The 27,453-nt window shown below is 40.3% G+C and overlaps 2 protein-coding genes across 9 annotated transcripts in view; one reads left to right on the top strand and one right to left on the bottom strand.

Annotated features, from left to right (window-relative positions):
• dtna (dystrobrevin, alpha) overlaps positions 1-23,299 on the bottom strand; it is a 26,033-nt gene extending 2,734 nt beyond the window's left edge. For 4 of the 8 annotated variants that reach the window (XM_061732421.1, XM_061732420.1, XM_061732419.1 and 1 more), the window contains exons 1-16: positions 20,954-21,100; positions 17,440-17,507; positions 16,828-16,908; positions 16,519-16,732; positions 16,075-16,160; positions 15,430-15,584; positions 15,233-15,338; positions 14,650-14,816; positions 14,328-14,452; positions 9,656-9,739; positions 9,374-9,442; positions 5,335-5,430; positions 4,483-4,564; positions 4,056-4,150; positions 3,087-3,200; positions 2,803-2,899 (exon numbers count right to left, since the gene is read on the bottom strand). In XM_061732421.1, coding sequence (XP_061588405.1) covers positions 2,803-2,899; positions 3,087-3,200; positions 4,056-4,150; positions 4,483-4,564; positions 5,335-5,430; positions 9,374-9,442; positions 9,656-9,739; positions 14,328-14,452; positions 14,650-14,816; positions 15,233-15,338; positions 15,430-15,584; positions 16,075-16,160; positions 16,519-16,732; positions 16,828-16,908; positions 17,440-17,507; positions 20,954-20,970 — 1,656 coding nt within the window. In that variant the 5' untranslated portion in view covers positions 20,971-21,100. Of the gene's footprint in view, positions 1-2,802; positions 2,900-3,086; positions 3,201-4,055; positions 4,151-4,482; positions 4,565-5,334; positions 5,431-9,373; positions 9,443-9,655; positions 9,740-14,327; positions 14,453-14,649; positions 14,817-15,232; positions 15,339-15,429; positions 15,585-16,074; positions 16,161-16,518; positions 16,733-16,827; positions 16,909-17,439; positions 17,508-20,953; positions 21,101-23,094 lie in introns of those variants that run through there. The other 4 variants (XM_061732425.1, XM_061732424.1, XM_061732422.1 and 1 more) reach the window with 3 other exon arrangements.
• LOC133452219 (coiled-coil domain-containing protein 178) overlaps positions 23,113-27,453 on the top strand; it is a 21,185-nt gene continuing 16,844 nt past the window's right edge. The window contains 1 exon segment of the mRNA XM_061731439.1: positions 23,113-23,314. Within this exon segment, the coding sequence (XP_061587423.1) occupies positions 23,113-23,314 (202 nt within the window).

Here is a 27,453-nt window from a genome sequence, read left to right as displayed (position 1 = left end):
TTTACCGCGCCTCAGCATTCTGAATGAATGAATGAATGAATGAATGAATGAATGAATGAATGAATGAATGAATGAATGAATGAATGAATGAATGAATGAATGAATTGTTTATTTCGGTTACATTACATTATTTGCAATTCAAACTGTGTGTGTGTGTGTAAATGACAAAACACTTTCATACAAGTTTACACTCATCAGTTTCACACAAATAAAAAAATAAAACAAAATTCTGAGAAAACTATCACTCATTGGCAATACTGGAAAAAAAAAATCCTCATTAACACACAAGAAATACAGTGTAGTGACTTTAATATCATCACTGCTGCTTTAGTCAACAAACCTAAGGTCATTTTAAAAGAAAAAATAATCATTTCATACATGCTGATATAGTATGCAGAGGAGCAAAGCAGCATTTACTACTATATCAGTATCATTCAAAGATCATCACATTCTGTTACACAACATTTCCATCCGTGAAGTATATTTGAGTTATTTCTACAAACTAAAAGCTGTGTTTTTTTTTCTTTTTCGCTAGTTAGTTGCATCTACCTCCATAATTCAGAAAAAAATAACATTATTAGCTATAACATGGTTACAAATTAAATTAAGAAAAGGTCAGGTTTTGTACGAAAACCAGCCAACAATGCAAACGTCTTTACTTCACACGTGTATTAGTCACAGTTTTTTAACACTTACAGTTTGTCTCCATTCAGTTTTAGTCATGAAACAAGAACCACATCTTTAAAAAAATATCTAGTCAGTATTCCTGCAAAGACCTGGGGCCTCATCTATAAAGCTTGCTTGCGCAGAAAAAGCGCCTGAAAGTTGCGGAAGCCGCCTTCTACGCAAATCCTCGGATCTAAAAAGAAAAACCTAACCGAAAAATCTGCTTATCTTTACGGCAACTAGGACCCTCCCGTAAGAATTTACTTAAGACACGGGGAACTGGCGACGCAGGCTGTGAGGTGGTGAAATGAAGCCAGATTCATGTCATACTCTTAATAATGTCATCACATATCACAAAATATATCAGACTTAAAATAATAAAATAATAAAATAAAATAATATAGCGCTGATCGTGTTCCTCTGTGTGTGAAGCTGTCAGTCAGGACTCTGGTGCTGCTGGAGCTGCAGCCGCGGTGACACGCGGGGAACCTCCTTCACCGCTTTAGGACAGAACAAATGAGGGGCTGCGTTTAGGGAGCCCCACGGAGCCCCTCATTTCTTCCCTAAAGGGACTCAGATTTGTTTTCATATATATGAGTTTTACGGGCGCGTGAAACCTTTACGTGCGGGTGTATGGTGCCTAAATTATGGCCCCGCGTTAAAACGACGCAGAGCCTACGGCGTAGGGTACGCGGCGACGCGCACCTACGCCGTAGGCTCTGCGTTGGTGACGCAGAACCATAAACCCGCCCTGAGCCGCTCTGACGGGAGACGGGAGAGGAGGAGGAGGGGGAGCGTATCGCTTTCATACAGTGTCTTGATAATTTAGAATTTAAGGCTGAGCTTACCGTTAGTTTTTAAACTGTAAAAAGTAAGGGGAAAATAAACATGATTTTGACAAGACGGGGGGACGTGTGTCCCCCTGTTGCACCGGGGAACTCACGGCGTTCCGCGCAGCAACGGTGTGCTGCCACTCACTCGCTTTATTTTATACTATTTATTTTTCTACTTTTACTGTGACAACAAAATAATGTGGTTTTCCTGTCCTCCTCCTCATCAACAACATCTAGATCTCAGATCTCAGTGAAATTCAGTGGCACGGTGGCTCGACATGTTCATTCATTCATTCTGAAGCCAAACAGGTTGCAGGAAGCCACTGCGCATGCTCAGCAGGCTCATTCATATGCAAAATGATTCCATTTTCGGTAGAAAGTGGGCGTGTAGAGGGCGGGGATACCAGGCGGATTCACGTGCGCAGCCTTCCAGCTGGACAGTGATTTATAAAGAGAACCTTGCGTGGAAGTCTGCGTGCACGCGGTTTTATAGATCCGGATTTTTTTTTGCGCCCGGCATTTTCGGCTTTTGAGCGTACGTGCACTTTTAGTATGACTCCTACGCAGTCCATTTTAAATGAGGCCCCTGGTAGCTATGTGGCTTCCTCATGCAAGTTTAATGGATTATCATTGATCCTTTTAGGCTAATTAGACTGATTTTCTTTCCACTAAAGGCAGTATAGTGAGCTGTTTTTGTGGGCTTTAAGGGATCCCGTCCTCTTGTCTGAACAAGAAAAAGAATGGTGAATTTTCACATCAAAGGTTTTCCCTTTCAAAAGTGGCAGACATGGTGTCAGAGAAAGTATCTGTACGCATTAATAGGGATTTAAAATGGGAGAGATTTCCTAACAAGTAACAACTGTCAATTTCTTTGCTTCTTTAACTAATAACAAATTAACAAACTGATCGTCTGTCTTTGTCTGTCAAAACTAAAGATGTGAAATGCATCTGTTACAAATACATCTGTGATGTGGATGTTGAATAATTATTCTCATTTCCATACTGCAAAGAGCAGCGTCTGCTTTGTTGCAGCCTGAAGGATTATGCAAGTATTGTGCATTTGTATTACAAGGAAAATTCATCATCTGGCCATCCTCCTCACAAACTACATCAAAATAATAACAGTAAACACGAGTTACAACACAGGCATTCATGTTTTACTCATTAAGCGTTGAAACTATAATGTCCGGGAAGCAAACTTAAATAAAGTTAAAGACAGAATGTGTGCTCCTTCAGTGATCACAAAAACGTGTAAACTGTATGCTGTATCTGAGCAGACGGATGAAAAGCACATCTGCAGTACCTTAAGAAGCATCATTAGCTGCTCCAGCTGCACCATAAGTTCCCTGCGACTCTCCTGCAGAGTAGACATTCTTTGTTCAAGCTCATCTTTGCGTTGCCTAACAGAAGAAACTAGTTGTGATGAAAACATAATGTCAATGGCAACAAAAAAAAAAAAGAGAACATCTGCAGATGTCAAAGCACATGTTGTTCGTTTACGCTGCGAGAAGCACCTTGCAAGCAGCCTCAGCAGTACTGTCTGTCAGCTCACAGATGCACTTGGTGGATCAAAGAAAGCAAAGTTACCTGAGAAGTCGCAGCTCAGCCAGGAGAGTGGGGTTCTGCTGACCCTTGTCAGGAGGTGGCTGGGATGCCTCCTCATGCTGAAGGCGCAGCCTCTGGATTTCCTGCAGGATTTCTCTGTGAGGAGTGCAAGCATATCCAAGCCCTACATCAAATTCTGTCAGAATTTGCACAGATGATCTATAGTCAGAGCTCAAGGAATCTGCAATATAGCACTATGCTACATACTTATGAAACAGCCTGACAAACGATACACTAAAACCTTAGTGTTGGTGTATCCTTATCATGAACGATTTGGTTTTTACACCAGGGGGCAGCAGAAACAGACTGAGAACTCCTTTCAGCTCTTTGTTAAAATCCAGCAGCTACACAGAAATGTTTTATTATGTTATATAGCCATCAGTTAAATAACTGATGGCTGCTTTTCATTCAGGTGTCACGAAAGGCTAAAGAATATTCTATTATTCATATCAGAGCTTTTTTTCCACAGTGAAACATCAGATTGTCCTAGTCACTCAGCTGTTAAAAGCTTGTGGACGTTCATCAGTTTTACCCTGACGTTTCTTTTTATCCTGCACAAGCTTGAATGTGATCCATTGATAATAGGTATTTTACTACCTACTATATATTTTACTACTTAATGTGTATTTATTTCATTTTAATGTTGCCACATAATATGTCTTTTAAGCATTTAAAAAAAAACCTAAATACAGTTTGTAGCATTTTTGAATTACATGCAAAGTATCTTGTATTTCTTCACATTGGCTCCCCTATATTAGCCTATGTTTCCGATGCATGTTGTGACAGAGGGAGCATTTAGAGGGTGCAAAGGCTCATTACTTGGCCCTTAGTAACAATGGTAAAATACAGTAGAGCCAGCTTTCTGCTGCCTGTTCATGGATCTATTTATTTCTAATAGTAAATTTCAACAGAAAAGGAGTGAGCAGTCTCACAGTGGCAGCCATCCCTCACCTGTTCTTGCTCTCCAGCTCAGCAATAAGCTGCCTCTGCTGTTTGTTGGCATCCAGAGAGCAGGGGAGGTCTATGGGGACCCTCTGCTGTTGAGCCTGTTGGTGGAGCCAAGCAAGCGACATCACGTGAACTGGCTTTACTGCCGGGTGATGTCATCCACTAGCTTATCTCATATGTCACAGGAGGCAACAAAGCAGTTAAGTCACCAGCCATCCATCAAGACCCGACCAGAGCAGTAACAGCCATACAGGGCGGCTTCAAAATGATCACCACCTTGACAGTAAAAAGGACTTAAACCATCTAAAGTGGACTAGCAGCATATGTCAGATCCTTTTCTCATCAAGGACAGGTTTTTGGCACAAGAATGCAATGAATGATGCAAGGGATACTTATGTGCAATAAATGTCTTATATACTGTATATCTCACCGCAGCATCAGCAGCCAGTCTAGCAGCATAGCGGGCGATGAGACTATGCTCCTCATCTTGGTGGTTACTGCTCTCCAGTAAACTGATCAACAGGAAAATAGAGATGGGGGTCACAACATGACACAATTAATTATGTACATCTATTCACACGCAAAATATGATTTAAAAACTGCAACGAAAGCTGTATTTGTTGAAGATTTGTATTAGTTTGCCAGAACAGCATGTGTTTTGCGGAAGGGCCTGCAAAATGATGCTAAGCTATTCAAAAACCACACAAATACACAAATTAATTCAGTTTATCGCGTAAAAATGGTAATGAAAAAATTAATTGTTGTTACAGATAAAGGAGATACAACCACAGAAAGATATGAAACCATGAAAACAAAGAAGCAATACAGAGTATCCAACATGATGATAATGTTGTATAGAGGTGAGAATATGGCATCATTTCAGTGTAAAAATATATATGATTCTACAAACCTCATTTTAAACTGACTCAAGATGTAAAAGACCAAATACACAATACTTTTTATAACGATGAAGATAATTAAGTCACGAATCCATCGTGAACTATACAATATATCTACTGGTTTTTCTTCTCCAAATTTAATTAAATGACGATGAGACAAGTGTTAGATTTAACATCCATGTGAAGCTGAGTTATAATAATGAGTTGACAGAAATGTCAAAGGTCATTTCATCCACTCTCCAACCAGCCTGATAGCATGCAGGATTAGGACTGTAAAACATTCAGAAGTACTTTAGGTTAGAGGAAAGGCTGTGAGAGAGCGATTCAGCAGAACACAGTTGTTCCGCTGGTGTTTTATCAAACACAGCAGCACACCCACTAACCATGTTTTGGGGTTGTTTTGCAGCAGATTCACATAGAGGCCAATAAGAACATGTTCATCAGCAAGTCTATCAGCGACATCAAGGTTGTACTTCAACCTGGAACAGTGCAGGGTTTCACAAATATAAAACATTATATTTCACAGGTGACAACAGAGGCATAGCTGGGAAATGAGAGAGGACACCAGATGCGGGAGAAAAAGAGCAAAACACAAAATGAGAGGAGGAGAGTGGCTGAAAGGCAGCTATTCATGGGTGACTAGAGAGAAACAAGGCCATACTATGAATGGAAGACACACGACTGATGGAGGCTAAGACCATGGACTAATACATGCCCAGAGAAATAAAAGATTACAAGCCAAATTATTAAAATCATGTATCAACGACTATGTTCTCTACTATTAAAAATATTGAAAGTCAGTTTATAATTTAAATAACCCATGCCTACAAGACATATTAAGCATGTAGTCTTGTACAGCAACCATGCCAATAACCTCTGACAAGCAATACATAAACACAGGAGTTAGTTTATTAATTATAACAAAAACAAAATAGTCTCATGAACCTCATGAAGCGCTTTCATCTCTGAGGAGTCCCTTTGGAAATTGCTGGTTTATTGGGACTTTGATACAAACACCTGGCTACCTGATGATTGCAGTGAGTTAATCAGAATAGAAAGCTTTAAGCCAGAAAACCAAAACAAAGCAAAAAAAAAAAATTCTTAAAATGACTTATGTCCACTGGCAGTATAAATATACTGATCAGTGGAGCAAAGGAAATGTATTATAAACTGGGGTGTGTGTTTACCTCATAGAAAGGTTACTGGGTTTGCATTGTGTGAAGAGTCGGATCCAGAGGTTTTTGGTTTTGGCTCATGTGGTTTGATAGATTTGATGGAGTCATGTGAAAGGAGTGTCATCACTATAATTGTGCTCCATTGTTCTTGTACTTTGTTGTGCTGGTCTGCTCCCTCCTTTTCGCTTCTATGCATGTTTGCAGGCCAGAGCTTCAGGAGCTGCATGCTGCCCTGCGGTCCCCCCCTCTGATCATCCTACTGCTTGCTTCCACCTGTCTGTATAGATGTGTCTGTTGGATATCTGTAATCCCGCCCTCTGACCACCTCATAGTCTGCTGTCTAAATCTGTTTATGTAGTCACCCCTGCAGTACACCAACTCACCATTGTGTCTGTGTCTCTCCTCTCTCTGTCTTCATTCTCTCAGTCTGATCTCCATTTCCTACTCTGCCCAGCTGGCCTCCAGCAGGAGGGTCCCCCCCTTATGAGCCTGGTCCTGCTCAAGGTTTCTTCCCTCCTAAAGGGAGTTTTTCTTGCCACTGTTTGGCTTTAAAGGTGACCTTATATGAAAAACAAGTTTTTTTCTTGCTTTAACATATATAAAGTGGTCTCCCCTCACCCTGACAACACAGAGAAGGACTAAAGCAACCAAATTGTGCAGTGTCTGTACACCCCGCCCGGAGGATCCTTCCAGTGTCATGTGACTTTTACGAGCCGTTCAGATTTGCGCATTTTCGTTACGTCACCAAAATGTAAACCACGTCTCGGCCTCCTCCGCTGCTGAAACCACGCCCACAACTAACTCCACCGGCCGGAGCTTCCACCATTGTTTAGAAGCGGTGGCTGTTTGAACCATAGATATATGGTTTAAACAACGAGAGACAGTGGAAATTAGGTTTTGCATCGACACTTACCCTCATAAAAGTATCAGTACGGACCCGGCAACTGGACACGAGTCAGCGGTAAGTGACGTTATTTTTATTGGTCTACAAGTATGATCTTTGCATGGGCTACGTATTTAGCTCAGCTCCGGAGCTCTATTAGTAATTTTTTTCTGTTTATGGTTTCAGATCTTCCAAGCAATGCACCTGAAGCTGTTCAACGACACCTTCAGAAGACGCACGGTCCTTTCTTGAGCCAGCAATAGTGCATAAATTTTTTTTTTTTTTTTTTAACAATAAAGTTGCCGTTTGTGAACACTCAGTGTTGTGATTTCTTTACAGTTAACATGATTCATTTGTCTTGTAACATAAGAAATGAAATGATGAGGAATCGGAGTAAAGAACTGATAGTGTGAAGACGAGGTGACCCGGCCAGGGAACTAAAGGCTGATTTATGGTTCCGCGTTTCACCAACGCAGAGCCTACGGCGGAGAGTATGCGTCGATTTAACGCAGAACCGTAATTCAGGCTTTAAGATCCGTTTACACCGTGTCCTAACTGCATGCGAGCGTACGACTATCACGTGACATCGGACGCTCTCTGTCCACACTGAAACCGTTAAACTCGCGGCCAGTTAGGACAGTCCAATACAAAAAAAATAAATGAATGGAATTTATTTTGTCGCCGAAGCTCGCTCGCATGGGACACGCTTTGTGTACGCAGCCGCTGCTCTTCTGCCCAGAGGCTTTGTTTCCTCCCCTGCTACACGTAATTCAGGCAGCCAATCAGCACAGAGCCTCATTATCATAGCCTCCCCGCCCCTCAGAATCCAGCATAGAGAAGGTTAGAAGCGGTAAAAATAGAGACATGGCCCAGAGGCTGAATTTCTGATTTATGTAGAAAAAACAAGCTTTTGATTGTTTTTAAGACATTTAAGGCCTGTTTAAAATATCCATTAAATGCCATAATAGGTTTTTCTCCCACTAGGAGAGTTTTTATCTGCCATTGTTTATGTAATAATTGCTCGGGGGTCATGTTCTGGGTCTCTGGAAAGCACCTAGAGACAACTTCTGTTGTAATAGATGTCATATAAATATAATTGAATTGAAACATTAAAGTCATACTTTTTAATCAGTGTCCTAAGCTTTTAAAAGTCAATGCTTATTAAGTGTAGAAAAAATAATCAGCTATTGTGTAGACCTCCTTGAAGCCCTATTACTTGAAGCTTTGTCAGCCTGTACAAACAGAGACTGCACTGTCAAATACTCTTACACATGTAGCTTAAAGGGGACCTATCAGGCATCTAATACTTATCTTAAACAGACCTTGAATGTCTTAAAAACAAGCTTTTGATTGTTTTTGCTAAATAAATGAGACTTTCAGCCTCTGAGGAATGTCTTTAGCATCCCATTCTCTAACCTCATTATCTATGCGGGATTCTGAGTGGGCGGGGCTATGATGATGAGGCTCTGTGCTGATTGGCTGCCTGAATGACGCGATACATCGCTACAAAAAAATGGCGGAAGCTCCGGCCGGTGGAGTTAGTTGTGGGCGTGGTTTCACGCATCGGAGGCCAATCTATGTAAATCGCATTTTCAAATACGTAACGAAAGGAAGCAGAATCTGAACGGCTCGTAGAAGCCACATCACACTGGATGGATCATCCGGGCGGCTGTACAGACACTACAGAATTTGGTTGCTTTCCTCCTTCTCTGAGTTGGCAGGCTGAGGGGAGACCACTTTATATATGTTAAAGCAAGAGAAAACGTGTTTTTCATAATAGGTCCCCTTTAATGCAAATCTGTTACTCATCACATCATCTGTATGTTTTTGAATAAGGTTTTTGCTCTGAAGGCGAGCAAGAAAGCAGTCTCTGTGGTGCAGGTAGAGAGGAGTCCAAATGCCTTTCACTAGAAAAATCGATACTACCTTTATCTTCAAAAATAGAACATTAACAGCAACTGAAATAGCAAAGTGATCCCATTTAAACTAAACAAGTAAACCAATTTCCAAACACGGTTAATAAGGAGCCTGCAAGTTTATGCGACGTAACTGCTGAGACTCTAACATAGCAGAGACTAATGGTAACATTAAAACACACTTATATAAGGCGCTCGCAGTTAGTGTTTTCCATTTCTGTGTGAATGAAAAGCTTTCAAGAGACATTCTGAACTAATGGCAAATAATTTTCATGAAACAGCCCCTTGAGCACGACAGATTAAGTCCCTCTATAAGAAGGAAGGTTTGCTAATAGTATTCTGAGGACAATCAACACTCTTGTCCATGCCCTTTGATTATTATCTATATTAGTTCACACATGCATTTGCAGGAGAAAAACCTTCTCATATGCACACCTGCGCCACTTACCCTTTCCCTTTCAACAGATGTGGAGCAGCCCCTGTCAGGGGCCTTCTTTGCCCAACATCATTATTCTTACTGCAAGGCAAGCCATTTACATTCAGCTCAAGGAGCCACATAAATGGGTATACACAAATGTTTGCACACACCAAGACACATTTAGAAAAAGATAGGAAAGAAAATAACAGACAGTGTGTGTGTCACGGGGCACAGGGCCTTCGGGGAGCATGACCGACTGAAAAGATCTGTTATGAAATCCGGGGCATCTATTGTTAGACTGAGTCTACTCACTTTTTGGTGGAGTAAGGGTTCCCTGATGTAGGCATGGAGTGGGAGAGTGAGTAGTCATTGGTGATGTTCACTGGTCTCGGTGGCCTGGGTGGGACATAAATGTAATTTTAAATCAAAATAGCTAAAACACATGCCTGTGCTTCTTTCGTTCAGCCAAGGGGACTTCCTGTTCACTTCAGTAGAAGAGTACATTTACCAGAATTTGGGAACATATGCTATAGGGATGTCATATATGAAAACATGCAAGAATGAATTAGTGAATCAGCGACATGGCAGGTTAACAACAGTGACAGTCAGTTCAGTGTTGACAATATTAGACCTAAAATGTGATGACAAATGACTCAAATCTACTGCAACTAAGGCTATGTACACACGTAGCCGGGTATTTTTAAAACCGAATATTTCCCCCCTCCGTTTATAAAATAATTTGTATCCACATTACATCGTTTTTAAAAAAAAACCTTCCACACATAACCGAAGATCTGCGTTTTTCGACCACATTCATAAGCATTCCAAACCTGTAGATGGCATTATTTCCGATTATTTCCCCAAATCCTATCAGTCTTGACAAACGAAATGCATTAGCTGTTTTCCGTAATCTGCCCTCGTCAGCTAAATAGTAAAGCGTGCACGCAACTTTTTTGATCACACTGACGGGTGATCGCATGACCGTGGACCGCCCCTCAATATGAGGACGTAACATCTCCGACAGCGACAGGAGTGAGGAACGGGACATACGAAAATTCTCACGCCATTCCTCTGGGAGTACGACTTCAGTCTCGAAGTTTTCCCACCAGCTGGCAGTGCGTCCCGGTCTGACCCAAAAGCGGCGTCGATGATTACGGCGAGGTTCATGCCTAGGTTGAGTGTCTAAGAGGGGGTAAATTACCGACCGCAATCTTGTCCGTCGCCTGTGCTCTTGGAGCAGTAGTTGGGCGTGGAAAATAAAAGTAAACAAAGCCTGCACAATAATTAGAACCACCGCAGTTTTCAAGGCATTCATGCTTCTGTAGTTCTGTAGTAAACGAAGGTCAGACATTAGACGTCAGAGCAGATTTGTTGTTGTTTTGGCGCATAATGTGACGTTCGAAAACGCAAAACTCCGGTTGTCTCTGTCTACACCAGGTCTACATGCATATACGTAAACGGAGATTTCAAAAATCTTCACTTTGCCCGGAGTTTTTTTAAACATTCGTTTATTTGCGTTTTCATGTGGATGACAGGTCCAAACGTAGGAAAATATCTTCGGTTTAGCAGATACCCGGCTACGTGTGGACGGGGCATAAAACATACAAGTATGGTAAATAATTAAGGCAAACTCACCACGTATCTCTATTGTGAAGAATGTAAAGGACAAGGAAAGGAATACTTAATTACAATCGGATCAATTCTCCAAGGCAATATTACAAGTAACGTGCAAGACATTTACAGTTAAAAGAATAAATAAAATAATTGTTTTCACCTGGAAGTAAGACTGTAGATATTAGTTTTAACGTTTACTCTCACAGACCAGTTGCTCGTTTGATAGAAATATCTAATCAGTTCATCATGAGGGAGCAGCTCAATGCATTTCAGGTATGTAAAGAGTGTCAAGATGACCGGAGGAAGTTCAAACTGAGGATCAATGAAGAAGAACGATGATTTAAGTGGTTTTGAAGGCAGCAATTCAGAAACTGCTCATCTGTTCAGATTTCCACATGTAACCATCTCTAGAGTATACAAAGAAAGGTCTGAAAAAGAGTAAATGTCCAGTACACGTCAATTCTCTGGGCAAAATTGCCTTTTTCATGCCAGAGGTCAGAGAAGAATGGCCAGACTGTGCAAGATGATAGAAAGGCGGCAGCAAGTCAATAACCCCCTTGTTACTAACAAGGTATGCAGAAGTCCATCTCTGTATGCAAAGCGCTTTAAAGCTTGAAGGGTTCCACTCCTGTCAGCCTAAAATGGGAAAATGACACTAGTTATCCGCTGATGGCTGCTTTCAGCAGGATAATGCACCGATGTCAAAGTTCAAATCATTTTAAAATGCTTTCTCTGACATGAAAATTAGGTCGGGGTAATTAAATGGACGCAAAGCTCACCGGATATCAGCACCTTTATGACGTGGTGAGACGGGAGAGTTGCAACACAGATGTGGAGCTGACAAATGTGGACATCTATGTGATGCCAATATGGACTAGGATCGCTGAGGTATGAACCAGACTTCTATCGAGTCTATGCCACAGAGAATTAAGGCTACTTTGGAGGCAAAGGGGGCCTAACTCAGTACCAGCAACGTGTACTTCATGAAAAGACCACTGAGTGTATATTAGTAATCTGTTTCAGCTCCAGCATCTTTAAAGCCCTGTTTTGTGCGCATGCAAGCTTTATAAATGAGGCCCCTGGTCTTTTCTGATTGGTCACATTTTTTACAAAAAAAAAAAAAAAACCCACACTGTTATTTCCAATTATTGCATGCATTGTGACCATTTTCTTTTTGGTTATTTGAAACAAAAGCATGACAAAAGACATCATGCAAGTAGTAGATTGTAAACTGTATGAAAGCGTCCCATATGTCATAAAATTTTTAACCCAACTGGTCGGTAAATGTACAAATAACACAAGTTGCAATGTAAAAAAATAAATAAATCTGCTGAGATGCCTGAAGTACCTGAAGAGCTTTTATATTTGCTGTTGAAGCCAATATGTACACAGTGGACATGATAAACAAGGACAAACACAGGGAAAGGAACCTGTTGTAGTGACTATCAGCCAACTTTGACCATTGTAACGTTGCAGCGCTCTAAAATGACCAGTATTTACGTAGCACACCGAAAGTAACGAAAACCCCACACAGCATTAAAGGATCTTTTTAATACCAAACTTTACAAAGCAATTTTCCAACTTTGTGTATTTAATTTGTTTATGCAAAACCTAATATAGGCATAAACTACATACAGTGGGGCAAAAAAGTATTTAGTCAGACACCAGTCAACTATGAGAGACAAAATGAAAAAAAAAAATCCTGAAAATCACATGGACACACAGACTTTCAACTCCCTCCAAAGATTTTCTATGGGGTTGAGATCTGGAGACTGGGCCACTCCTGGACCTGGAAATGTTTCTTACGAAGCCACTCCTTCGTTGCCCGGGCGGTGTGTTTGGGATCATTGTCATGCTGAAAGACCCAGCCACGTTTCATATTCAATGCCCTTGCTGATGGAAGGAGGTTTTCACTCAAAATCTCATGATACATGGCCTCATTCATTCTTTCCCATACACGGATCAGTCGTCCTGGTCCCTTTGCAGAAAAACCTCCCCAAAGCATGATGTTTCCACCCCCATGCTTCACAGTAGGTTTGGTGTTCTCAGCTTTTCTTTCACCTCCAAACACGACAGGTTGTGTTTCTACCAAAAAGTTCTATTTTGGTTTCATCTGACCAAATAACATTCTCCCAAGCCTCTTCTGCATCATCCAAATGCTCTCTAGCAAACTTCAGACGGGTCTGAACATGTACTGTCTTCAGCAGGGGGACGTCTGGCACTTGAGGATTTGAGTCCATGGCGGCGTAGTGAGTTACTGATGGTACCTTTGTTACGTTGGTCCCAGCTCTCTGCAGGTCATTCACTAGGTCCCCCGTGTGGTTCTGGGAGTTTTACTCACCGTTCTTGTGATCATTTTTACCCCACGGGGTGAGATCTTGCGTGGAGCCCCAGATCCAGGGACATTATCAGTGGCTTGTAAGTCTTCCATTTTCTAATAATTGCTGCCACAGTTGATTTCTTCACACCAAGCTGCTGACCTGTTGCAGATTCAGTCTTCCCAGCCTGGTGCAGGTCTACAATTTTGTTTCTCAGGTCCTTTGACAGCTCTGTGGTCTTGGCCATTGTGGAGTTTGGAGTGTGACTGTTTGAGGTTGTGGACAGTTGTCTTTTATACTGATAACCTAAACAGGTGCCATTAATACAGAGAACGAGTGGAGGACAGAGGAGCCTCTTAAAGAAGAAGTTACAGGTCTGTGAAAGCCAGAAATCTTGCTTGTTTGTAGGTGACCAAATACTTATTTTACCAGGGAATTTACCAATTAATTCAGTAAAACTCCTACAATGTGATATCCTGGATTCTTTCCCCCCATTCTGTCTCTCATAGTTGAGTTATGATGAAAGTTACAGGCTTCTCTCATCTTTTTAAGTGGTAGAACTTTCACAATTGGTGGCTGACAATACTTTTTTGCCCCACTGTATATGGTTTTCTAGTTCTTACACTGAATTAAAATTGGTTTAAAAGTTGCAAAGCTGATGGAGCTATTAATAGAAGTTATTTTGTATTCAATGTAATTCTCATAATATGTGTTAAAATAAATGAAATATGCAGAGTCTGAAATGAGGGCTTAAATTGGCAGCGCCAGATTCCAAAAAGTCTCTGCTTGTACTACATAAAAAATGGAACAGGTAAACCACAGAATGAGGTATTAGCACTGTTACAAGTTCTATTCCCAAAGCTATAATTAAAGCTCATTGATCAGTTGAGCAAAGAGCTTCACGAGAATCACTTCAGACTCGGAGGTAGCTATGGGATTATTATAAACTGAAGGATAGAACCAAACATTTTAGAAGTGCAGTAAAATATAAGTCCTACATTAATTCCTCAGCTTCGGCATTGTTAAAAAGAATAACAAAAAGATGAACTTACACAATATGAGCTAGGTTGAGAGGTTTCTCTGGCATTTCAGGAAACATGGGGTGAAGGGGCTCTCTGCTGGATGCACAGCTCAGTGACTTACTGAGGACATTGGATAACTTCTTCGCAGGGGACTTCTAAAAGAAATACAGAGGGGACATGCCAAATGTTAAATCAAAAAAAATATATGACATCAATACTATCAACTACAATGGAAATGCAGCATCTTTATATGGTGCTGAAGAAGCAGAACAGAAATATCCACATTGACTGATCCAATCCAGACACACCTCCCTTAGCCCGTACCTCCCCTCCTCCCCTCCTCTTTCCTTACCCATGACGTATACTCCTTCATTTGGTGCTGGTTGCTATGGGAACCACTGGCATGCCCCCTCCAGAAGCAGTCCTGACAGAGCTGGTAATTATGACATTGCTGGCAGCGGTAGCGGAAGCCCATCATACTCTCAGTATGGCAGTAGGAGCACTCGACCGGGTGAAAGACTGCAGGGAGGAGAGGAGGGGCCACACGCACGCAAAACACACGTGCACACAGATGCACAAACACACGCACACAAGCAGATGTGACTAGAATACCAGATATTGTGCAGACGAATTGCATACGGGACAGGATTAATTACCATCAATCTAAGGAGAGATGTAGTGAGATATTGACAATGTTGTTCTCAGTGTAAACAGAAGGCAGTGAAGCGAGAGCTAAATACGGTGTGTGTGTGAGCACATGTCACGGTGCTACTCTGCTCACATGGACGTTGCTTATGTTGCTTATGACACACAAACGTGCTACAACACTCTGTGTGTCTCTGCTTGACTAATTGTGTGATGATGATGCAAAGCTGAACTTTACATCCACGCAGGACTGCAAGCTTTTCTAGGAAATAATGTGTGTGGACTTTTACCGTTCTCCACGTTGGCGAGTCGATGCATAAGCGGAAACCACACCAAACACTGGGGGGGCGGGTCTGACATCAAGGTATCGAGGAATGTGTTGAGGGAGACCTTTTTCTATTGATGTTTGTTACAGAGAAGAGCAAGATTAATTTTCATCAATATTCATACAATAACGGATGTTTTAAACTGGTTAATCGAATCGTACCTGCTGGCCAAAGCAGGTCCGTGCAGCTTGCTCAGTGTAGCCGAAAGAAGGTCCCTCAAACACCGCCATGGGTAATTTGAGAACCTCGCGCAGAAACTGGTCAAACTGCGAGTGCACGATTATCCCAGCTGAATCGGATATTTGTGAAAAGATATCTGCAAAAATCGAGGGGAGACATAAAAGGAATTAATCAAAGCAATTTTCAGATGCCTCCACAGTCGGCTAATTACACAACGCAATTATCCCCACTTGTTTGTGAAAACAAATCAAAATAAAGCAGTTGTAATGATCAGTTGTAACAAAACACCAGCCCTCATCTTGTTCTCTTACAAGCTGCTGCTCCCACAGATTTTTGTACATTATGTAACAAAGTCTATCATTGGCATAATGAATAAGGGCTTCCTATGGCCGTGAGGAACCAGGCCAACATTACTGCTGTGTCTAAAAACAACAGACTAAGACTGAAACACAGAAAATCCAGTCAGTAATAAGTTTGTGTTATACATTCTAGCTCATTACATTGATTTGACTAGAAAACTGTGACGTTTACAAAGACAATATGTTGATTTATTACTGGGAATATATGTGATAATCATGCAATTTTTCACAATTATAAGCAGGAAAAGATTTTCTTTTGCTTCTTACATCTTAATTTATCCAGAATTTTCCCTCCACACATGGTTGCAAGGACCGTCTTCACAACGAAGATAGATATCTTGCCATGCCCCTCCCTAAAAGAAGCAATAAATGACAAAGAAAAGCTCAGATTCATTCAAAGGGATATGTCAAGACCAGAATCCATTGAATTCAACTGTTTTTGTAAAAGGGACACATTCAATCTTGTTTTTCTAAAGGAAAGTTTGCATTAAAATGACTGCTTGCTTTAACTGTATTAAGCTTTGCTTTAATCACACAAAAACATGTACTTTTAAGCCCATATGTTGCCATATTATCATTGGAAATAGTATGTTTTCCCTCCTCTGTGGCTGACACATCACATATAGATCTCATGCTTCATTAGCTCACGTCAAAACTGCCAACATGAGAGTACACCAGCAGCAAACGAATGTCATATGACACGTTACTCACGGGTCATAAGCCGCCAGCAGGAAGTTGAGCAGCAGGCTTATGGACTGCTCCACGTTGATCTGGTGGGTGGTGGGCATGCGCTTGTTTAACTGGTAAAAGATAGTGGACAGTACCACTTCCAAGCGAGCCACAGAGAGCTCAGCACTGACGTCCATGCTGTTGAGGTTGTTCTCACGGAAAGCCTCGATGACGTTCCAAATATCAACCAAATGCACTGGAAACAAAACAAACAAAACAAAAAGGAGCGTTTTGATGCCAGCCAAGTATGATTGGCGTGATGTAGTAAAACATTCAATGCGTCGGACTCACAGTTACACTTCTTCTGCACAAATCTGAGCTTGCAGGCTGTTCTGTACGTTGACAACCGTATGGAATCCAAATCTTGAGCCCCTGAAGAAGATGTATTCATTATTTAACGTGAAAAATATCAGCTAGAAGAACATGTATAACAATCAAAATGGAAAGTTTAAGATCTCAGATTTTTTCTTATGTTTATATCTAATTCAGCATGTGATGATTAAAGGTTCTGATAAAGTATGGTGTTGTATGCATGTTTATGTTTATAAGTATTTCAATTTTGCATTTCTTGTTCCCAAGAGCGGATGAAATATACTCTCAAGATCCGACTTTTCCAAGTTGTACCCCACCTCTCAACACATCAGGTGGGGTCAGCAGTCTCTGAGATTACGAACAAGTATCATGTTAATGGTTGAATGGCAACAAAAAAAAATGTTTATGTGTGAACAGTACTGGCATGTGTGTTAGTATTTAAAATCCATCTCCTTAACATCAGTGGGGACACTCAATCTTCATGATATTTGCTTCACACGAGGCTTATTAAAGAAGAATTTGCCATTTTTATGGTCAGTGAGTAAAACAGTCTGATATACATCACACTGAGCTCTGGCCCTGAGCACTTACTCATCTCGACATACAGCTGCCTTCTATCTGCCATGTTGTCACCACTCTGCCCGCAGTCTTCAATCATTCTGATCAAGAAGAGAAAAAATAATGTCAGCACCCATGAGCCTCAGCATTTAGTTTCATTTACAGCATTGCACAGTCACTGAATTTGCCCTTCTTAATGTTTTTCAGCTCCATTGTGTTCCCCCAGTTTATCCTCAGAGACAATCTTGACGTGTTCGTTAAAGCTGATCCAGCTTTCATATACAGACCATTTGGTTGATGGAATATATGTAATCTAATAATATTGTGTCCTTTTCAAAAGATGCAACTCAGTGTGAGTACGTTCTAATGTTATACTGACATACATTGTGATGGACTCATCATATTCCAGTCTTGCAGAACACTTAAAAAAAGAAAACGTTTTTTTTTTTAAAGCAATGGTCAGCTAATTTCATACAGCAGACTAGAGCAGCTTCTCAACGACTAAAATAGATAGATAGATTAGATAGATAGATAGATACGGTAGATACTGCCGTTAAGACTGAAGCGAAAGCTGCAAAACCCGGAGAAATAGCTGATGATGATCTGAAATACAGTGTTCTTGTAGTGAACTCCAACAGCATACAGGCCAGGGTTTTGCTACTATGATGTCACCCCCATTGGTTTGCAGAGTACAGTTTTTCAAGTTTAACTCTTTTACACAGTAATCTTCATTTCTTGGAGATAAAATACCATTTTTGGGTAAGAGAGAGGAGCTGGACTGTAGCAACAAGTGGATATGGTTGCAAACCTGGGAACACAATACATCACCATCCAGTTGCAGGTTTGCCAGTAATTAGATAGACACTCCCTAACAGAAGCTTAGTTAACAAGAAAGCATGCTGAATTGTAGACATCAACCTGATGATTGGGATAATACAATTAGAGTTCAGAACTTTGTATTAAAAAAAAAAACGAAGAAGACATTACACTATTTTTCTATACTTTAGTACAGGCTGTTTCAGGTCTTCTAGGGAATAATTAATCCTTTCAAGTGGGTGAAAGAAATTCTTATAGAGTGTGAAAGTTAAACTAATAATTTATTTAAAAAAATGCATCTTTTGCTTTCATTAAACCATTCATGTTAAACATTTGAGTTTTAAGGCATGGAACACAGGCCAGGGAGTGTTACTATGCCTCAAACTGAGGGACTGTCATTGTTGTACTTTTTCTCAGGTGTGTGGCTATGCTTCCTTATCTGAAAACTATTCTCTTTGCAGCATTGGAGAAACTAAAACAGAGAACTAAACTGAAATGTGGATGCTTAAAGCCAAAATTGTCTGTCTTTTTCCCACATCTCATCTAACTGGGTGAAAAGAAGGCTGCCTGCCTGGATATACTCACTTAAGGTAGGAGAGCTGATAGACTGGCAGAGAGAAGATGAGTCTACCGATACTGTCCCTCTTGGTAAAGGTGGTATGAGGAGTCCTTTAAAAACAGCCAAGTGGCTGCTTACCCTCTCGCTCTGAATTTGATCCACTGATCGGCTCTGCTGTTGCTCGTATTAGATGAATAAATCAATTCATCTCTTTAGCTTATTGTGTTTGATTTCCAACCAGATCTTTCTATTTTTTCCCTCTCTCATTTTGCTGTATGGTTGCAGGACATGACGGTTGCTCAACTGTGATTCATAACTTGTGTAGTATGTGTTTGAAAAAAGTCACCAGGTCCTTTTAAATAATGGCAAATGATAATTGTTTTGAAAGGGTGCTTGAAAAGAATAGTTATGGAAAAGGTGAATTATAAAAGCCTTTCTTTTATATTCAATTGAATTCAATTAAAAAATACTTAATTAATTCCTGATGGGTAATTAATCGATATATTACATAGAAAAAGGTTGTGGCATGGTGTGCCTGAATTGATTTGTAAAACTTGACTTGTTACATCCTCTGTGGGACCTTTATGCTTGCATACATTGAAATCTAAATTACGAAATTGTGTTAAGCAGCTCATTTTTAACATTTTTTGTCCCTTTGCAACAGATGAGTCAACCTCTTGCTCGCCATTAGAATAAATGCACATATTTCATTGGCTTCACATTTCAAATTTAGAGGCTACGTTAATCTTTTTTTCTTTTTTTAACTACCACTATAACATTGGAAGTTTCTTAGTGAAATACACTAACATAAGAGCTATAAGTGCACCATTTAATACTTTATGAACACATTTTTTCTTTTGTGTTTGCACTACAAAAAGGAAGTCAAACAAAAAAACAAAATACTCTATCAATGAATAGATCAGCATAATACCATGTATCATAGTGTAGAATAACATGCTGGAGTTGCTGAGGTGTACACTTTCCCAGAAAGGGGGACAAAAGGGGCCAATAGCTCATTCTGGCCCAGTGCCCTACTGTGGGTTAATCAGGCCCTGGTACTAACATACTGACCTCACTTTTCCGGATATTTTAAGAATGTGGGCAACCTCAAACTATTATATAGCAGGGGTAATCAGAAATTATAAAGAAAGAAAAAACTTGAGCAGACAAAGACAAGACTTTGTAAGGGGCAGAGCTGCAGAGAGAATGCTCACACCATGCCTCACTGCACACTGTCCAAGGCAATCTAATACACCTAGTCATGTGGTTTGTTTCCATGGCAGCAAAGATCCTACCCACTCCGTTCGTAAAAAAAACACAGACATATAACACCTCCCACTGCAGACCAGCAAAGTTTAAGAGAAAAGTGTTTCTTTCATTTGTAAATATCTCTTATAAGATAATACTTGGCTGACTGTTGGTTTAGAGCACAGTTGCAATCTTGGGTGAGTGCCTTGAAAACACCTTTCTTTTCTTTCTTTCTATTTTTTGGAAGACACTCATTCAAGCACGTTATTTTGAAATACCTCGGCAATAATTAACAGACCCAAATATTATAAAACTGGAATTCACCTGATATTAAAAAGCAACTTTTATTTATTCCTTTTTTTTTACTGTTAAGTTACTAGGATGACCAGGTATTACAGAATCAAGTGCAGTATTTCAGCAAATTACTTTCCAATCAATATAGCTGCTATCACAAACAGCACAATACAGCAGAGAATAAACGTCCACAGAGTGATGAAAATCGTCTGCTTTTTGTAGTCTATTTAATGAGGTGATGTTGCAAATGACAACTGTGCAAAAGCGCAAATAATAGATGGGCATATCTTCAGTTGTAAGACAATGATGGATGCAGCCACAAAAATAAATATCAGTTTTAGATGCACAGCAATGTCATGCAACTGCAGGAAGCCCATACTCCAATGTCATCTTGAAAGTAATGGTCATTCAGGCCCAGTTATCACTTAAGGAGTGGGTGAATATAGAAGTGTACAAGTATTTTACAGTTTTACAGATTAACACTATTATCTTTTCTCTCACCACAAGCAAACACATTATGAGTAAGAGTTATGTGACCTTCTGTGGTCTCTTTTCAGTGATAGAAGTAATAAACCAGTACAGCCAAAGCAACGTGTTTGCCAGGGGAAAGCAAAAGGACGATTGTTGTACCTTTTATAACGCACCATAGTTGTATTCCTTTCCCCAGGTTGAGTTGGGTTATTACAGAACCATGTCTTCCTTCGTGAAACAGCTGTTAAAAACACAACCTCCTTTCAAACAAGCTAGCAGCACAACAAAACTTGCCCATGTGGATGGGCCTGACTCCCAGCATCTGAAATTAGAAGCTCTAAGCCAGGATACAGTGTGTGCTGCCTCTATCTTTAACTACAAATGAGAACGCTCCACATTCTTGAACAGCTTTGCTGACGCTCTAGTTGCAGACCCCAAACCTCATTCCTGGCATCTGGCTGGCAAGCATTGCTCCTTCTTTATGGCACTTTCACTGTGTCTGTATTAAAAACTAAATGCCCTTAAAAGAACAAATTATCTCATGTCCTCAAGAGTACTGAGTGACTTGAAGGGCTAAAAACTGCCAAGGGTCTCCCTGGAACTTTTAATATGGCAGAGCACTTGTGTTGGTCCAACATCAGTCCAACAATAACAAAAAGAAAAGGTCTATTAATCGTGCGTTTACATTTTAATTCTATTTCTGTAGCAGCTAAATAAATTCGCTGAGGATAGTGCTGTTCATTTGGAGCATGGTACATATCCAAACACAAGTAATTGCTTGAGTTACAGTTCAATCTGTGTAGCTGGCTTGCAGTAAATGGCAGCTGTTAGGACTGATTGGCCAGGGTTATTTTTACAACTACACTTGTATGCAAATTACATAACCGTAAAGCAAGACTGAAGCACATACTTTTAGGTTAATAAACTGTTGTGTGTTTTGGAGCTGCAGTAAAGGCTGTGTAGGTAGTGAGAGAAGTTTTCTCAGAATGCCTGGTACCAGTCTGTGATGTCTGCAGGGCTGTCGCCTGCTGATCATCACCATGGTTTCAGCTGCAAAAAGGCAAAAACTTGGGGGGACCCCCCAAGAGCAGCTACAAATTTATGGTTGTTGGTGCGCTGATTAAGTTTAGGACGCTGTCATTGGAAGGTGCTGCTTACTTATCCAATTTGCATTTCAGTCACAAGCTTCAAGGAGAGATGTGGGCACTGGCAGGGGCGTCAATTGGGTATGGCAAGGTATGGCAGCCGCCACACTTTGGCTTCAAGGGAAAATGTAAATGTTTGTTTTTTAAATACATTTATGGAATTAGTCTGTGTCTATTTGTATTGATTATTCTATTACTTAATACATATAGAATAACTACAAATGCAAATCAGAACAACATGATCGATTTCACTATTTATTATACACAGCAAAAACTCAAAATCTTAACAAGAATATTTGTCTTATTTCTAGTTAAAATGTCTAATTTTTGTAAAAAAAAAAATCTCATTACATTTAAGACAAGACTCAAAAACAACCATTTCCCCCTGTTTCAAGTAAATTTTCACTTAAATTAAGTAGAAAAATCTGCCAGTGGGACAAGATTTTTTTGCTTGTAATAAGAAGATAAATCTTGTCCCACTGGCAGATTTTTCTACTTATTTCAAGTGAAAATTTACTTGAAACAGGTGAAAATGGTCAAATAACAAGTTATTTTTCTGGTGATGACTCTTGTTTTAAGTGTAATGAGATTTTTTTGACTAAAAATGAGACATTTTAACTAGAAATAAGACAAATATTCCTGGTAAGATTTTGAGTTTTTGCAGTGAGCGAGACTGCATTTGAAAAAGTTCCAATTTTCTTGACCACACAGATAAGCTCCATAGCAGACTTGTGTGATGAGTATTTGCTGGATGTGTTGATTGATACTCTAGTTAAGTTCTGTGACTCGTAACCTTGCCATACCTTAGCTTTGACTGAATTGACGCCACTGGGCACTGGTGTTCTTCAAGAAAACACAACTACAATCCACCATCATCATCAGTAACAGGACAAGGGGGACGGCAACAGGCACCTCACCAAGCATGCATCACCCGTCACGTCAAAAAGCACCTGTGTGGACGTGAGACAAAAGGTCTCAGTGTTACAGAAAACGTCTGCAACCTCCTGCATGCGTGTTCAAGCCCAACCAATGTCCGATGATTTATCTATCGACAAACTCATGTCATCCATAGTGACAAAGTAGGGAAAGGTCGCCTTGCTGGTGGCCGCCAGCCCTCTGCAGGGTGCAGCAGCATCGCTTTCGCACGAGACTTACCAGGGTTTATTTCGAGGCATGTCATGCAACAACACTGTCCTCCATCCAGGAATCAGCCGCGTCCTTCGTTTCGATCAAGGTTTCTTTGGTGTGCGGCGCTGCATCACTGCACGACGAGACCGATCTTCTGGTGCTCTCCTGCAAAGCTCGTGTTGTGGAAATGTTCGTGCAGCGGACTGGCTGAGAGGAGCTGAGCAGAGAGGAATCACTGCGAGGCAAGGCAGCGCTCTGCGCTCAGTGTGAAGCCTGAATTATGCTCTGCGTTAAATCGACGCAGAGCATACGGCGTAGTAGTACGCGGCGACGCGCACCGTACGGCGTAGGCTCTGCGTCAATTTAACGCAGAACCATAAATCAGCCTTAACCCCCCTCCCCATCACCCCACCGACGATGACGTAATGCGGAATCTCTTCACATGCGCCAGTGTGTCTGCAAAATGTTCAACTTTGATGCATAAACAGAAAAAAATAAATACCCCCCTCCCGCCCCCCCCATGCATATGCAATACTTTGCATATTCCTCTGTTTCTGTAACGAGGCGTAGACAAACAACTTGTATTGGTAAAGGTAATAGCAAAATAATACACTCATGTTAAAAGGTAGCCCACACTAAAATTGTCTTAAGAGATATTATTTCAGCATTTTTCTTGAATACATAGAAAAGAGCACAAATAAGATGCATCCAAAACAGCCACAGATTTTTTTTTTTTTACCTTCTCTCTCTTTCTGAACATCTCATAACATTAAGGGACAAATAAAATGCATTCAGGCCTACTTAGAAATTTGGGGCAATCCAAAAAAGAAGAAGAAAAAAGAAAAGAAGAACGATACATTATTCGGGCTTTCCTTATTAGGTCACTGCAGTGGTGTTCTGCACTGCTTTTACATAAGACAAACCAACAAATAATGCTTTTATCGCTCGTAAGTCATCATTTAAAAGCAGTTATTAGTTAAATAACAATTTTGAGCAACCTGAGAAGAGAGCAGTTGCAGACATGAACATTTAAATGTTTTTGTTGGTATATTTTAAAGCTCTGATCAAAATGTATTTGAGAAATGTGTTAGGCTACAATGTGACTGGTTGTGATTACAATTACAATGTAGGACTTTTTAAATGATATAGGTTTTTCAGAATCAGCTCCTTTGACCGAATGCATATAACCCCACAATGTACAAACCTTATCCATTTACATGTGATTAGACCTATATTTCTGTCTTTTTCTTACTTTAGATGGTACAGATACAGGATATTAAAAAATAATATGAGTCACATATTATTTCACTGTGAGAAATTATGACTTCCCAGTCAAATGGGTTGCAGTAGTGTTTTTGCTCTCATAGTCCATACTCCGTGGAACTGTCCATTCAATATACACCGATGAAATGTTTTTAAAAAAATCTAAAATCTCATCCATGTGAAACATTCAAGAAATTAATGATTTATTTATTTATTTGCCTAGCTTTATTTGAAGTGCTCAAATTAAATTGAGCAACGATGCTCTTGAACGCAACTCACCCTCTCCAAGCGCAGCCCCTTGTTGCTGAGCAACCGCCCAAGAAGATTGACAGAAACTTCACTGGATTTTGGCTGATCTCTTTGTACAAAACATATATGAATAACTAGTTTTTCTTTTACCACAAAAAGGGAGTCGCATAGTTAAAAATACCAGGCAGATAACTGGCAAAAAAAAGTGTATCGATAGAGGTAAGTTGATAGCCTACCAATGTTCTCTTTCACTTTCTGCCATGACAACGACCTCCTCAGCTCATGCATTTGTCATGAGACATGCTAATTAAACCTGTTCTTATTTTTATCTAAGAGATCGGCACGGGGGAAGGTGTTCGTTGTAAGTTTAGCTGACGTTTACTTACTTTATTTCACGATGTAGTTTAGTGAAGAAGATGTAACTTAAATGTCTTTGGTTTTTCCCATAGTAAAAGCATAAAAGGTCCCACCTGGAAGAGGTGGAGGGATGCCAAACATTAAACCCCACACACCCTCATCCAAGACTGGACAAGGGAGTCAACTAGGTGAGCAGATAAAGGCCCAATCCCAATACACCCCCTACTTTCTACCACTAGCCCTCCCTCACTATCACTACCCCTAAAAAAGAAGGGACAGATTTTAGGGCACTTGAAATCTTCCCAGGGCCCTGTCTCAATACACCCACTACTCCTACTTTCAGCACACCACCCCTAATATCAGGAAGCTGAGAGCCAAAAGCTGTTTTAATTTCAGCTGTAGCGCTGTTAATATGCCACTTTATTACGTTTTAATATTTTTTCAGGCGTAAAAGTAACCGTTAAGATCCCCAACCTGGGCTCAGTTTATCCAAATAACGCCTGTTAAGAAATTTGATCTGATGTTTTCGGAGATGAGAAGAGCCGCCAGTTCAGAGCAGCAGCAGTCGGAGTACAGACGTGATCGCCCTGCGCCGTCGTCCCGGGGGAGAAACCTGCAGCTCTGTTGAGAATTACCGCTGGCTGAAATAAATCATTTAGGAAGATAAATTTTGGTTTAATAGATTAAATCTAACAGTTGTAGCTATGCCTGTTAAGAAATTTGCTCCGAAAATTTTGAGATTTCTGCCTGCCGGCTCCGGAGCTGATTTATGGGTCCGCGTTAAATCGGTGCAGAGCCTATGGCGTAGGTTACGTAACCTACGCCGTAGGCTCTGCGTTGGTGTAACACGGAACCATAAATCAGCCTTTATTCTGGCGTGATCTTCGGCAAACGAGCAAACGAGTGATTATGTACATTCACTGAGTGAATATTATGAAAGTAAAAAATATATTTCTCGCTAGAAATGTAATCAAAACGCATTTTTATGCAGAAACTAACTCAAAATATTGATTTTATTCACTAAAAAATAAGAAATGTCCGCCATGTTTTTTTTTTTGATTCAGTCCGCAAATGACGACGAAAAGCATTCTGGGACATTTTTCTGTCCCTAGATCAGCTAGTGTGCATCGGAAAACACTTGCTCCGTAGGGACAGATTCATAGCCACTACACTAGTTTTCTTCACTACTCCTAGGTGTAAAGAGGAATTGGGACACCACTACCCTCACGCAAAATGTAGGGGTAGGGATGAAAACTAGGGGTAGGGGGAGTATTGGGACAGGGCCAAAGTATTCTGCTAATAGTAAAGAGTAAACATACCCTAAAAGTCCTCCACCGAATGTAAAACTACGGTATGTATTTTCACAAGAAGTACAAGTAAAATGTTCTTCTAGACTCTGTCTTAATATCTGGTGGAGAAAGCTCAAAATGAGAGGAAGAGTTTCAAAGAAAAACTAAACTTGAGTTTGTTTTTAACTTTGATACTTTGTACCAATGTGTCCTGGAATGTATTGTGGTGCTTACAGTGGAAGGGGAATTTCCTTTAAACAGAAAAACAAAGTTTTTGTCCATTTTCAGTCTGAGTACAATAGAATGTTATACTTTACTTAAAGGAGCTGTATGTAAGAGCAATAATAAAACGAATCATAAAATGACCCCGATATGTCAACAGACATTTAAAAATCATGTTCATTTCAAATACTTATGTCACTGACAACAGCACTCAAGCCAGGATATTCCAGTTTAAAAAGAGGAGTTGCAGCCCTCAACTGATGTTTGTGTTGTCATTTTTTGTTTTGGCCTGAAGCTCCACCCTCCACCTATCTCCCAATCACCAAGTCAGTATTGTTTCGGCATCCGGGTTGCCAGCTCGGCTCTAATTATCACAGCCATGGCAGCCTACATTCCTGCTGCATTCTGCAGCCTACCTGGCAACCTCTGGTCGGGGGGAGGAGGGGGAGGGTACACGCCGCTCAACAATATTTTGAAAGTGACTGCAGTACCAGTTTTGGCCATTTCTTACAGACGGCTCCTTTAATGTCAGCCTCAATCACCACACATTAAACAATGAGCAGTAATGAGGGGTGGGGCGGTTTCCTCACTATGAAAACCCCAACTTACCAACACTAAACACACAAACATAACACACAAAACCCCAAAATTAATATAAATGATTTATTTACTTTTGAATCCATACATCAATGTAGTGTTTTCTGTTGTAATTGGTTAGGGTAGAAATCAGGTTGAACCAAATGTTTCTCCATCTGCAAGTAATGATTTTTTTCACAAGTAGCTTGTATATTGTTTTTTTTCTCTAAAGCAATTGATTGCGGAAATTTGAAAAAATACAATATCAATATCCAAATAGAATATTTGCAAGTTATCTGTACAGAAAATCGCTACATCTGCATTTCCTCCTGAGATAGAATGGAAAATAAGTCATAATCATGTATGCACAGGTCTTGGTCTTGTACTTGTTTGTGGATATTTTGTTTTGGTAGGCATTTTGTCTTTTTTG

This window comes from Cololabis saira, chromosome 10, assembly GCF_033807715.1.
Source record: "Cololabis saira isolate AMF1-May2022 chromosome 10, fColSai1.1, whole genome shotgun sequence".
NCBI classification, from domain to species: domain Eukaryota; kingdom Metazoa; phylum Chordata; class Actinopteri; order Beloniformes; family Belonidae; genus Cololabis; species Cololabis saira.
Note: the sequence above shows the minus strand (reverse complement) of the source record. Positions and strands in the feature narration are given on the sequence as shown.